Raw genomic sequence first — 12628 nt, forward strand, 5'->3', positions numbered from 1 at the left:
GCCAAGGAACTTAAAACTGCTGACTCTCTTTACTGCAGTCCCGTTGATTGGGCAATGTTCCATCGTCTGCTTCCTGAAGTCAACAATAAACTCCTTTGTTTTGCTGACATTGAGGGAGAGGTTGGTGTTCTGGCACCACAATGCCAGTTCACTTACCTTTACCTCCTCCTATAGGCTGACTTGTCATTGTTGTTTATCAGGCCTACAACCATGGTGTTGTCACTTGACAGCTAACTTGATGATGGAGTTGGTGTTGTGCAAAGCCACGCAGTCGTGGGTGAACAGGGAGTACATCAGAGGACTGAGGACACACCCCTGGGGGGACCCTGTGTTAAGAGTCAGTGTGGAGGTGGTGTTGTTGGATCCAGTTGCAGAAGGAGGTGTACAGACCCAGGGCTCTGAACTTGGTGTCGAGCTTGTAGGGAACAATAGTGTTGAATGCTGAACTGTAGTCAATGAACACCATTCTCACATAGGTGTTCCTCTTGTCCAGATGTGTTAGGGCCATGTGAATAGCAATGGAAATGGCATCTTACGTGGATCTATTGGAGTGGTAGGCAAATTTGAGTGGGTCCAGTGTGCTCTTATGCTGGCCTTTATGTGGGTCATGACCAGCATCTCGAAGCCCTTCATGATGAACGGTGTAAGTGTGATGGGGCTGTCATCATGAAGTGCTTCGAGAGGTTGGACATGTCCCAGAGGGCCAGATGGTGGTAGGCCTAATCACCGACGACGATGAGACAGCCTATAGGGAGGAGGTCAGAGACCTGGCAGTGTGGTGCCAAGACAACAACCTCTTCCTCAACGTCAGCAAGACAAAGGAGCTGATCGTGGACTACAGGAAACGGAGGGCCTGAGCACGCCCCCATTCATATCGACAGGGCTGTAGTGGACCGGGTTGAGAGCTTTAGGTTCCTCAGTGTCCACATCACTAAGGATCTATCATGGCCCAAACACACCAACAAAGTTGTGAAGAGGGCTAGACAACACCTCTACCCCCTTAGGAGGCTGAAAAGATTTAGCATGGACCCTTAAATCCTCAAAAAGTTCTACAGTTGCACCATTGAGAGCATCTTGACTGGCTGCATCACTGCTTGGTATGGCAACTCTTGGCATCCGACCGCAAGGCATTACAGAGGGTAGTGCAGACAGCCTAGTACATCACTGGGGCCGAGCTCCCGGCCATCCAAAACATCTATACCAGGATGAAGGCTCTAAAAATTGACAAAGACTCCAGCCACCCAAGTCATATACTGTTCTCTCTGCTACCGCAGGGCAAGCGGTACCGATGCACCAAGTCTGGAACCAACAGGACCCTGAACAGCTTCTACCCCAAAGCCATACAACTGCTAAATAGTTAGTAAACAGTAGCAGCAGCGTATGTCACTATTTAACTATCTGTCACTTTATTCCTAGGTATATGTACATATCTACTTAAATTAACTTGTACCCCTGCATATAGACTCGGTACTGGTACCCCTTGTATATAGCCAAGTTATCGTTACTCATTGTGTATCTATCATTACTTTTACGTGTTTTACTTTTCTATTATTTCTCTTTTTTTATTATTTTCTCCCTGCATTGTTGGGAAGGGCCTGTAAGTAAGCATTTCTCTGTTAGTCCATGTCTGTTGTTTACGACACATGTGACAAGTAAAATGTGATTTGATTAGACAAGTGTTGAGTTGATTGAATTTTCACAAGAATAATAGTCTAATTTTCTCAACCTTTCAGGTGATAGGCCTATTGTATGCAAGTCGTTATCATTTAAATGTTGAAGAATACATTACAGGTAAATAGTAAAATCTCTTAATGAAAGACAGGGATGAGTAGGCCTAATGGGATAATAGATTATGAGTTGGACGATGATAGTCAGAAAAGTCCAAAGAGGAGAATTCTGTCTTGAACCCCAGAGCCAGCACACCTTCTTTGCTGGTTCATCTACGGCCCATGGGAGCCAAAATATGATGGTGGTCTAGACCCAGGCCTGACAAGAGGCATAGTCACCTTCACACAAAAAAAAGAGAAAACAGAAGACAGTGCCCCAAATAGGTAGTCTTGCAAGGGACCTTAGGAGTCAGCCACTTCCACAGGAAGCAGGAGGCCCCGAAGGGCCCCAAGCTTAAGGGCCCACATCCAATGACCCACGTTGAATTACAAACCAGATTTAGTGATAATGGTCCCCACGATGAAATCGGGGACTGTGGATCTTTTTCCACCCCCATTCGTTTGTGTGTTAGTCACACGCGATATTTAAGACAGCACTGGCACGATTTGGAAGAAACTTGGATGAGTGATGCGTCTTGCCATAACGATCCTGCATGTACAAAATTGAACCGATTGGCCCAAGTCCGGAGCTATATAGTAATTAACTGAAATGTGTTAGTCACACGCGATATTTCACTTGGCTCAAGGGGGGGCGCTGCATCATTCGTGGGGGACGACATGTTCACTGTTGCCTTGTTTTTATTTTCAATAATATCAACAGATTTTTTTTTTTATACAATTCTTTTTCTTACATTTTTTAAAATATCATTGATTTCAATCATCTCTGACGCCCCCCTGTCGGGTTGAGGCGGAGTGGCTTGCTTGCTAAACCAGCAACAACCTACTTAGGCTAGCTGATGTGGCTGGAGGCTAGCTAGCTGTCAGCAGAGGTCTGAAATTACGGAAATTGTCATTCAATCATTTTGCTTGCTCTTCAAGGACGTAAGTGTTTATTCCGATAACAGAATATTTTATTTGAAAAAGGGTTACAGTAAGATAACATTAGCAAGTCAACAAGAGCGTGCTGATATAGCCAACAGTTGGCCTAGCAAGCTAGTCAGCTGCAGTGCTAGCTAGGCTAGCCATCACTAGATCAACCTATCTAGCTAGTTGGCTTTATTTATTTTCTAAACTAAGAAACTAACGTTGACTCTCTGATGGCAGCTTGCTAACGAACGTTTAGTATAACTCACATTTATAAGCTGCAGCTTTGCAGGTCTAACTGTTAGACTGCTAACTAGCTAGCTAGCTTGAGCTATCGCATTTCATTAAAGCCACAGTCTGTAAAATATCCTATAATTTCAGATAGATATAAGAGAATGTATCTTATTTAACCATCCCTCCCCAGTCTGCTGTGTAGTGTTGCTGCCTGCCATACTGAAAATATGTCACAAGTCAGCTGGGAGTGGGACAGCAAGAGCCTCATCTCAAATATGGGAGGCTAGGCAGCAAGGGTTTAAAGCAGATATGTTCTCCAATTGATTGTTTAGGCTACAGTCTATCATCTATGGTAGCTAGTTGTGATTACACTATTGTGTTAATCAGCAGGCTCTTAGTCAACACCCAGAAAACAGGCCCTAGTCAGATCAAACTATTTAATGCCCTGTCTCATCCTCAGTATGCCAAAGCAGCAGCTGCAACCAAGGTTGGAAATTAACACCCGCCAAATGCGGGCAGATTTTGTCATTCGCGGGGTAAGAATGTCTATTTCACCGGCCACGTTGGCGGGTGGTCACACAGAGCATTTGTGAAGTGTTTTTAATCCAAAACCCACATGTAGAAATTGGTCGTTTTGACAAGAAATACTACTAAAGTGTGACATTGTTCTCGTGTTTCTTGGCCAGTTACATCGTTTTGTTCACATGTTAGGTTGTTTTTCAATGTTACTTTGAGTTTGCTGCTAGCAAGACGTCACAGTTGGTGATTTTTTTCGTCACAGACAAGCGAGTGCTCAAGTTACCACGGTAACGGCCCGTCCCTTAAAGGGTTAGCTAAAATGTTTTGACTTTTTAAACCACTATTTAACTAGGGAAGTCAGTTAAGAACAAATTCTTATTTACAATGACGGCCAAATCCGGACAACGCTGGGCCAATTGTGCGCAGCCCTATGGATCTCCCAATCACGGGCTGGATGTGATACAGTCTGGATTCGAACCAAGGACTGTAGTGGCTCCTCTTGCACTGAGATGCAGTGCCTTATTAGACCACTGCGCCACCCGGGAACAAATCTCACCTAATGATTGAGCATGGATAACTCCCAAAAAACTGTTATTCGTGGACGTTTAGTCATTAAAACGCTCAAATACTTTGATTGCTCTCCTAGATTTATTTGTGTGCTTCTATATTTGTCAAATAAAATGTCAGCATAGAGCCCTGAACAATCATTATAAATAAGTTGTATCACGCAGCTGTTTGTGGCAGGGCAGGCACTTTGTTGATTCTTGATGTTCATTTGTAGAACTGTTAAAGAATAAAAACATATATACATATATATATCCACATACAAACAACAACAGACAGACGCACACAAACATCCACAACATAACTCCTGCCCAGATCCCCATTCTCACACCACCATATCCAGCGCCTGCATCATTCTCCGCCACATGGCCTCAAACCGCACCATTTAGTTTTTTCTCTCTATTACCCACGCACTTTCAACATTTAGATAATAAGCATTTGACATTTCCATTGTATTAAAGATGGAGGACTGGTTGATTCCCATTTTCTAAGTGCATGTTTTTTCAAGATAATTGACAAGAAAAGTATCGTTCAAACCATATCTCGCTGCACACTCATATGCCATATCTTGAAATATGCAGACAGATGGATTAAAGGTACATTTAGATTGTAATACTAAATTATTTATTTTAACGTACATTAGTTAAAAGACACAGGTCACAAATGTAATGAAATTTAAGAAATATATCCCATTATTTCTTATTAGTAATACATGCTCATCCATTTTTTTCTGTGGTGATCTTTGGTGTAATTATAGTGAAAATAATGTGGCTGTTTAAAAAAATATATATATATCTATAAAGACCATAAAGTTAATTTCCCACCCTGGCTGCAGCCCCAAGGATAGTAATTGCGGAGTTTCAAAACATACTGTACTGTCTTTGGTTTAAGTTCTGTGTCATTACCATGATACCATTTCTAAGTAAATGCCTAGAAAGTTAGGCTTATGTGTCTGATTGTGTCTGTCTCCCAATACAATGTCTCATCAAAGCCACTCCATGTGACCTTTGACAGTCCTGCTGAATGGGAGAAATGAGGGCCATTTGTGAGTGAGGTAATGGTACTGCTTTTCTGTTTTCTCACTAGTTCTCTCAAGCTACTGGTTTGAGCCACTCAACATTGTTTAGCATGAGGATATAGCTGAGGTTGTTTACGATGCTAAAAATACGGTAACAACAAGGCTTGACCTTGAAGTTATGTTCATTGCACAGGATGGGGTATGTTGGGGTATGTTTTGCTGCATTGCTTTTGCAGATATGCCATAAACAGTCCTCTAGACAGGTTTGCATTGTGAAATGGATTTTCTCCAGGCAGTGACTCACCTACCCGGCTTGTATTCTGCAGAAACTTGTGTGTCTCAGTGATGTGCCATGGGGTATGACGTCACCAGGTTCCAAGGGGAGGTGGATGAAGACTTGCTGTGTCCCATCTGCAGCATGGTACTGGAGGAGCCAGTGCAGGTTAGTGCCCTACATTTCCCTCTTCCCTTCTCAGCCAGGTTAATCCCTTTTATCAATTTAATTATTATTTTTATTACAAAAAAATCTAACTTTCCTCTCAGCTAGTCACCTATTTCTGGGATAAAGACCTATTGATTTAATTATTATTTTTCATACAAAACATACTTAATTCCCCCTACTTCTTTACCCTTCTCCATCTCCTCATTATTTTCTCTCACATGTAGGCCCCGCACTGTGAGCATGCCTTCTGCAACGCCTGCATCACCCAGTGGTTCAATCAGCAGCAGATTTGTCCTGTGGACCGCACCGTGGTGACACTGGCTCACCTCCGGCCTGTGCCCCGCATCATGCGCAACATGCTCTCCAAACTCCAGATTGCTTGTGACAATGCTGGCTTCGGCTGCACAGCCACACTGCGGCTAGATCAACTTCAGTCTCACCTGAAGGACTGTGAGCACAACCCCAAAAGGCCCATCAACTGTGAGGAGGGCTGTGGGTGAGTCACCTTAGAGCACATTACACAGCAGAGTAGAACAGGCCGGCCAGAATGAAAAACATGGCTATGACTTTTGAGTTCCTGGGCATGCCGCACCACCACTGCAGAATGTGACAGTATCTAGTCTTGTAGTGGTCTCTAGAGTGGGGGCTCCCGAGTGGCACAGTGGTCTTAGGCACTGCATCTCAGTGCTAGAGGCGTCACTACAGACCCTGGTTCGATTCCAGGCTGTATCACAACCGGCCGTGATTGGGAGTCCCATAGGGCAGCTCACAATTGGCCCAGCGTCATCCAGGTTAGGGTTTGTTCGTGGTAGGCCGTCATTGTAAATAAGATTTTGTTCTTAACTAACTGGCCTAGTTAAATAAAGGTTAAATAAAATACAAATCGAGTGATCTAGTGGCTTTCATTTCATAATGTCACAATTTCTCTACAGGTTAGAGATGCCAAAAGATGAGATGTGCAACCACAACTGCATCAAGCACTTACGTGGCGTGGTACAGCAGCAGCAGACCAAGATCTCTGAACTGGAGAAGAATGCTGTAGAGCACAAGCATCAGCTGGGGGAACAAGTAAACAGACACGCACGCACACACACACAGCGTACAAACATATGCAAATGCCTAATTCATAAAAATCCATTAGTGCTCTGTTCCTCAAAGGTCAGGAATATAATGTGTCTGTGTCTTTCTCTGTTAGAAACGGGACATCCAGCTGCTAAAAGCCTACATGAGAGCAATACGCAGCGCCAACCCCAACATGCAGAACCTGGAGGAGAGCATTGAGTACAACGAGATCCTGGAGTGAGTTTACTCTCCTGTTCCCCTGGCCCTGTCCTTTTAGGATATTTTGACATAGTTTCAGCATTTTATTTCAGCAAGCATCATCTATTTACTGTGTTTTGGATATTGTTTGTTTAAATTATCAATGTGTACCACCACTTAAATCACCCTGAACTTAATCAAATTTAATAAATCCCTTTTTTTACATCAGCAGTATTGTCACAAAGTTCTTTAGAGCTATATAAAAACAATCCCTATTCCCCATCTCACCTGTTCCTTTCCTGCCCAACAGATGGGTAAATTCCCTCCAACCTGCGCGGGTGACACGCTGGGGCGGGATGATCTCCACGCCAGACGCAGTTCTCCAGGCGGTCATCAAGCGTTCACTCATCGACAGCGGGTGTCCTCTTTCCATCGTTAATGACCTGATTGAGAATGCCCACGAGCGCAACTGGCCGCAGGGCCTGGCCACGCTGGAGACGCGGCAGATGAACCGGCGTTACTACGAGAACTACGTTGCCAAGCGGATCCCTGGGAAACAGGCGGTGGTGTTGATGGCCTGTGAGAATCAACACATGGGAGAGGACATGATCCTAGAGCCTGGCCTGGTCATGATCTTTGCCCATGGGGTGGAGGAGATCTTATAAGAACGCAAGGAGGGAAGGAGATTTTATAAGAAACTAGCCAACATTAGGAGAATGTCTAGTATAGTTTGGCAGAGAGGAGTCCAGACATTTATGTCAGGGATTTATTCCTCTTTATAAAAAAAATACTCCTCTCTAAAAACATACGAATTATGGGTCTATTTCTCGATGGAAAAAATATAAAAATACAGACATTCAACTTATCAGGTGCAGGATAGAAGAACGTATCAAAGAAAAAATAAATGGTATGCTCCCATGGTGATGTAATCAGACCCTAAAGAAAGAAAATGTTTTGATCCATGAAGATCCAACTCGGATCGAAACGTTGTCTTTTTTTGCGTCTGATTAAATCATCATGGGAGCATACCAGAGTGGCAGACATATATATATTTGCGTCTGATTAAATCATCATGGGAGCATACCAGAGTGGCAGACATATATATATATTTGTGTCTGATTAAATCATCATGGGAGCATACCAGAGTGGCAGACATATATATTTGTGTCTGATTAAATCATCATGGGAGCATACCAGAGTGGCAGACATATATATATTTGCGTCTGATTAAATTATCATGGGAGCATACCAGAGTGGCAGACATATATATATTTGCGTCTGATTAAATCATCATGGGAGCATACCAGAGTGGCAGACATATATATATTTGCGTCTGATTAAATCATCATGGGAGCATACCAGAGTGGCAGACATATATATATTTGTGTCTGATTAAATCATCATGGGAGCATACCAGAGTGGCAGACATATATATATTTGTGTCTGATTAAATCATCATGGGAGCATACCAGAGTGGCAGACATATATATATTTGTGTCTGATTAAATCATCATGGGAGCATACCAGAGTGGCAGACATATATATATTTGTGTCTGATTAAATCATCATGGGAGCATACCAGAGTGGCAGACATATATATATATTTGTGTCTGATTAAATCATCATGGGAGCATACCAGAGTGGCAGACATATATATATTTGTGTCTGATTAAATCATCATGGGAGCATACCAGAGTGGCAGACATATATATATTTGCGTCTGATTAAATCATCATGGGAGCATACCAGAGTGGCAGACATATATATATTTGCGTCTGATTAAATCATCATGGGAGCATACCAGAGTGGCAGACATATATATATTTGCGTCTGATTAAATCATCATGGGAGCATACCAGAGTGGCAGACATATATATATTTGCGTCTGATTAAATCATCATGGGAGCATACCAGAGTGGCAGACATATATATATTTTTTTTCAATTTCACAATGGTTATGTAATTGTTTGTCTTTTGAAAGATGAAAGTGAAAAGGGGTGGGGGGGGGATTAAGCAGAATGGAAGATCTGAAAGAATCCTAAAATGACCAGAAGAGGAGTATTACTTACATATGAGCTTAATATCTTTGCCTTAAAAGGACATTTCCAAAAATACACCTGGAAAAAGAACATAACTGATGATAACCAAGATATTCTAAGATGGAATGTTTACAAGAGTCACATAATGTGCTATTAAAAGCTTTGTCTGATCTAAGTTTCTCTAGATTCCCCCATCCTACGTCTTCTGTTGTGTAAATAAATGAGTATAAAAAATTATGTAAATACAAATATTATATTGAAAAAATATACCCTCACTAGCTATTCTTCTTATACAATAATTAGACAATGTGATTTTTGTCTGTTGGTTTCCATCTGCGTTCACACAGGAAGCACAATTCTGATTTATTTTCCCACTAATTGGTCTTTTGGCCAATCAGATCTTTTCACATCAGATCATTTCCAGAGCTGATCTGATTGGTCAAATTAGTGAAAAAAAGATCAGAATTGGGCTATCTGTGTAAACATTGGCCATGTGTTTCAGGATGCTACCTTTGGACATGTTTTGCTCACTCCAGCATTGTTTTTCTGTGAATATGTCATGATGTTTAGCTTATTTTTTTGTGCCATGCATTATATTTATTTATTTGGAAGACTATGCTTGAAGATGTTTTCGTGTTATGTAAATACAATTAAGCTCATAATTGTCCTTTTGCTTCTGTTGTACATAGTCAACATAAAGTTGGGTCCAACTGACATTAAACGTTTGGGATGTAACATTGTGTAGCCTAATCTGATTTATTTCAATCATGATTGAAGCTTTTTTTGTGTTTTTGACTGTTTTTTTTTTACCAAACTATTATCTAAAGGCTTTTAATAACTGAATGAAACTAAAATAACAAACGAAAAGGGACTTGATCTAAAGACATGGAGTAAAAAAATAAAAATAAAAAATGGTGGGAAAAAGTACTCAATTTTCATACTTGAGTAAGTGTAAATGCTATACATCAAATTCCTTGTATTATGCAAACCAGACGGCACAATTTCCTTTTTTTATTTTTATTTACGGACAGCCAGGTGCACACTCCAACCCTCAGACATAATTTACAAACGCAGTATTTGTGTTTGGTGAGTCCGCCAGATCAGAAGTAGTAGGAATGACGCGTTATATTGATAGGTGTGTTAATTACACCATATTTATGTCCTGCCTCAGCATTCGAAATGTTTAGAGTACTTTTGGGTGTCAGGGAAATTTATGGGAGTATAAAGTACATACAGTATTTTCTTCAGAAATGTAGTGGAGTAAAAGTTGTCAAAAATATAAATAGTTAAGTACATATACCCCAAAAAACAACTTGAGTAGTACTTCCAAGTATTTTTACTTAGTTACTTTACACCACTGACAAACATTTGGAAATTAACTTCATGTTACTTTGTGTCACCATAATGTACAAAAATGTCAATTAAATGAAGATCAATTTGGATTGTGAATCTTTTGTTCTGTATTCTATCTTTTGTTCCTGTCATTGTCATTTTTTTCTGTTTTGTGTCATTTTCTCTTTTGTGGGGTGTACAGACAAAAATAAATAAAATTGCAATTGTGATACTCATGGTACTGTTGTATGGCTGTTTTCTTAAGGTATCAAGTCACTCCTATTTACAAGTAGGGCCTCCATACATCATGGTTTCTGATCATTAGGGGTCTAAGCAGCAGTCTATCTGGCAGCTCCTGGTCTGTCTACCCACACAAACACCCACATGGTCAGTACAGTCATTGTGTACAGTATGTCTACAGCAGCAGTGTCTGCTGAGCTCTGGCCAGCAGCCCATACTCTCTATTGAGGACTTTCCTTTTAAATCCTTCCCTTTGTTGTGAATGGATGGAATGCCATGTGCTTTGCCAAATGGCATGTTTTTGTTATTGTGCCTGAAAATCCTCTGATTCATTATCTGGTGTTCAATGATCCAGGCTGAATCACATCCGGCTGTGATTGGGAGTCCCATAGGGCGGCACACAATTGGCCCAGCGTCGTCCGGGTTTGGCGGGGTAGGCCGTCATTGTAAATAAGAATTTATTCTTAACTGACTTGCCTAGTTAAATAAAGGTTAAATCAAAATAAAAAATGAATCTAATGCAGGGGTTCCCAAATTGTTTAGCTCAGGCCCCTCTTCCAGCATTGGGGAACATCTTGCACAGGTTTAAAGCTTATTTCCTGCAATTCTACACATTTTGTCATGGGGCAGAGAACATTTTGCAGTTTTAAAGCAAATTTTCTTTCAATTCTACACATTTTGCCATGTCTAATGTGTGTTCATGTGCTATTTAAGTGGCTCAAGCATTACAACAAAATCTATGGGCTACAAAACCTAGCTAAAAAACGTTAGCTGACATGGGCTAGTTGATCTGGACATTTCTGACAGGTTATACATAGCTCTCTAAGGTATGTAATAACTGACTAGACAAGAGGAAAACGGATTATGCACTACCCAATTTCAACTATTACAACTAGTAAGTTAGACCCCCGCTCCCCCCCTGCCACTGATCTAATGGATTGAGACAGCTTTTACCTGTATGCCAATACAATTGTATTGTTGGACCAGACTTCACAATGCACATCTGTTTGTTCAGTGCTTTAACCTCATAAATGCAAGCCATCAAAAGGACAATAGTTAGGCATAATCAATTGTTAGGCTACTGTCAATCCATCATTGCCTCAACAACACCCTGTTATGGGACTGATATCTGCCACACTGACATATTAATGATGTTGCATTATAAGCTACTGTAACAAGGCAGTTGGGAGCTCGTTAAGCCTACCAACAACCTTGCTGTTGTTACAGAGCTCATCCACCTGTGCCAAACTGGTCCAGACCGCTTGGCTGAAGATGTAGTGCGCACAGCGCTTTGAAAATAAAATATTGGCCGAAGGGAAGTCATCGACTGCAACTGGATTTGTACATCGCTGCTCTATAGCCGAGCCCACATAAGTGATAAAGAAGAACCCACACCCATTCACTAGACTGGAGTAAACAGGGCAAGCCCAATGTACATCATCACCGCGTCGGTCAAAGTGCGCGCAGATGACAGTTCGAGGCGGTGCTTTCAGGCTATGCTTTATTGCTCGGGAGGGGGACATTGCTGAGTCGGGCGTGGGAGTCAGGCAATCTTTCCTGGGTAAAAGAAAGCTGACAACTAGACCACTTTATTGCAGCGTCCACCACAGACTGTCTCGGGCGTCTTGCTGCGTCTAAAACTTTGAATTGTGGCCCCTCGCCGAGGAGCACTGCAACCCGCTCGAAGAACGACGGACGGACGGACAACGCTCATCATCGCGAAATATAGGTAATTGACGCTCAAAACATCCCTCGTTCAGTCACCCTGGCTGAAGTTCAATCAATCGTGTATGGCCGTTTACAACTTTGCCTACATATTGCCTGTGAATGATTCGTTGCGCCGCTGCCAAATATGGGTAAGATACATATTTCAAGAGAGAGATTACACTATCCCTCGCCTCGCCCAACTGATCTCAGTTGGTTCCCTCGGTGGGCAAAACCTAGGCTACTTTTTGAGTGGCAGCCTACTCTGATACTAGGTTACATCTACAGCTTCATGGTCCCAGTGGTACGTTTCTCCCCTTAACCTATAACCTAACCTTTAGACATGCTTGCTAGCCTGGAGGTTGCACAGGAAATGTGGCATAGCCTAGGATAGGCTAACCTACTACTATGATATAGAGGTGTTAAACTGTCACCTCTATATTATGGCTCAATATTGTAGACCAGACCGCTTTCTTTTTCTACCTGTCTGTAGATAATGTTATCCCTCTATGTGATTCCTGATGCAAGGAGCCTTGTATGGATGGAATATGTTGACATCCTTGCAAATATTTGTCAATGCAGGATA

At 41.8% G+C, this 12628-nt stretch overlaps 1 protein-coding gene across 2 annotated transcripts; it reads left to right on the plus strand.

The window, feature by feature from the left end:
- Positions 1-2438: 2438 nt before the first annotated feature.
- On the plus strand, positions 2439-9751 carry LOC120061115 (E3 ubiquitin-protein ligase NRDP1). 2 transcript variants are annotated; one of them, XM_039010670.1, is made up of 7 exons: positions 2439-2708; positions 5022-5061; positions 5352-5467; positions 5692-5963; positions 6400-6535; positions 6663-6766; positions 7038-9751. In XM_039010670.1, the coding sequence occupies exons 3-7, from the start codon at positions 5378-5380 to the stop codon at positions 7390-7392; spliced, it is 957 nt and encodes a 318-aa protein (XP_038866598.1). In that variant the 5' UTR covers positions 2439-2708; positions 5022-5061; positions 5352-5377; the 3' UTR covers positions 7393-9751. The 2 variants fall into 2 exon arrangements, with proteins under 2 accessions (XP_038866598.1, XP_038866596.1); XM_039010668.1 differs by lacking the exon at positions 5022-5061.
- The last annotated feature ends 2877 nt before the right edge of the window (positions 9752-12628 follow it).

The sequence above is a fragment of the Salvelinus namaycush genome, chromosome 16, assembly GCF_016432855.1.
Source record: "Salvelinus namaycush isolate Seneca chromosome 16, SaNama_1.0, whole genome shotgun sequence".
Taxonomy (NCBI): Eukaryota; Metazoa; Chordata; class Actinopteri; order Salmoniformes; family Salmonidae; genus Salvelinus; species Salvelinus namaycush.

Bases quoted from the DNA above. Each gene is read 5' to 3' on its own strand.
- LOC120061115 (XM_039010670.1), top strand. From the start codon at position 5,378: ATGGGGTATGACGTCACCAGGTTCCAAGGGGAGGTGGATGAAGACTTG. The intron at 5,964-6,399 runs GTGAGTCACCTT...ATTTCTCTACAG, and splicing joins AACTGTGAGGAGGGCTGTGG to GTTAGAGATGCCAAAAGATG. The intron at 6,767-7,037 runs GTGAGTTTACTC...CCTGCCCAACAG, and splicing joins GAGTACAACGAGATCCTGGA to ATGGGTAAATTCCCTCCAAC.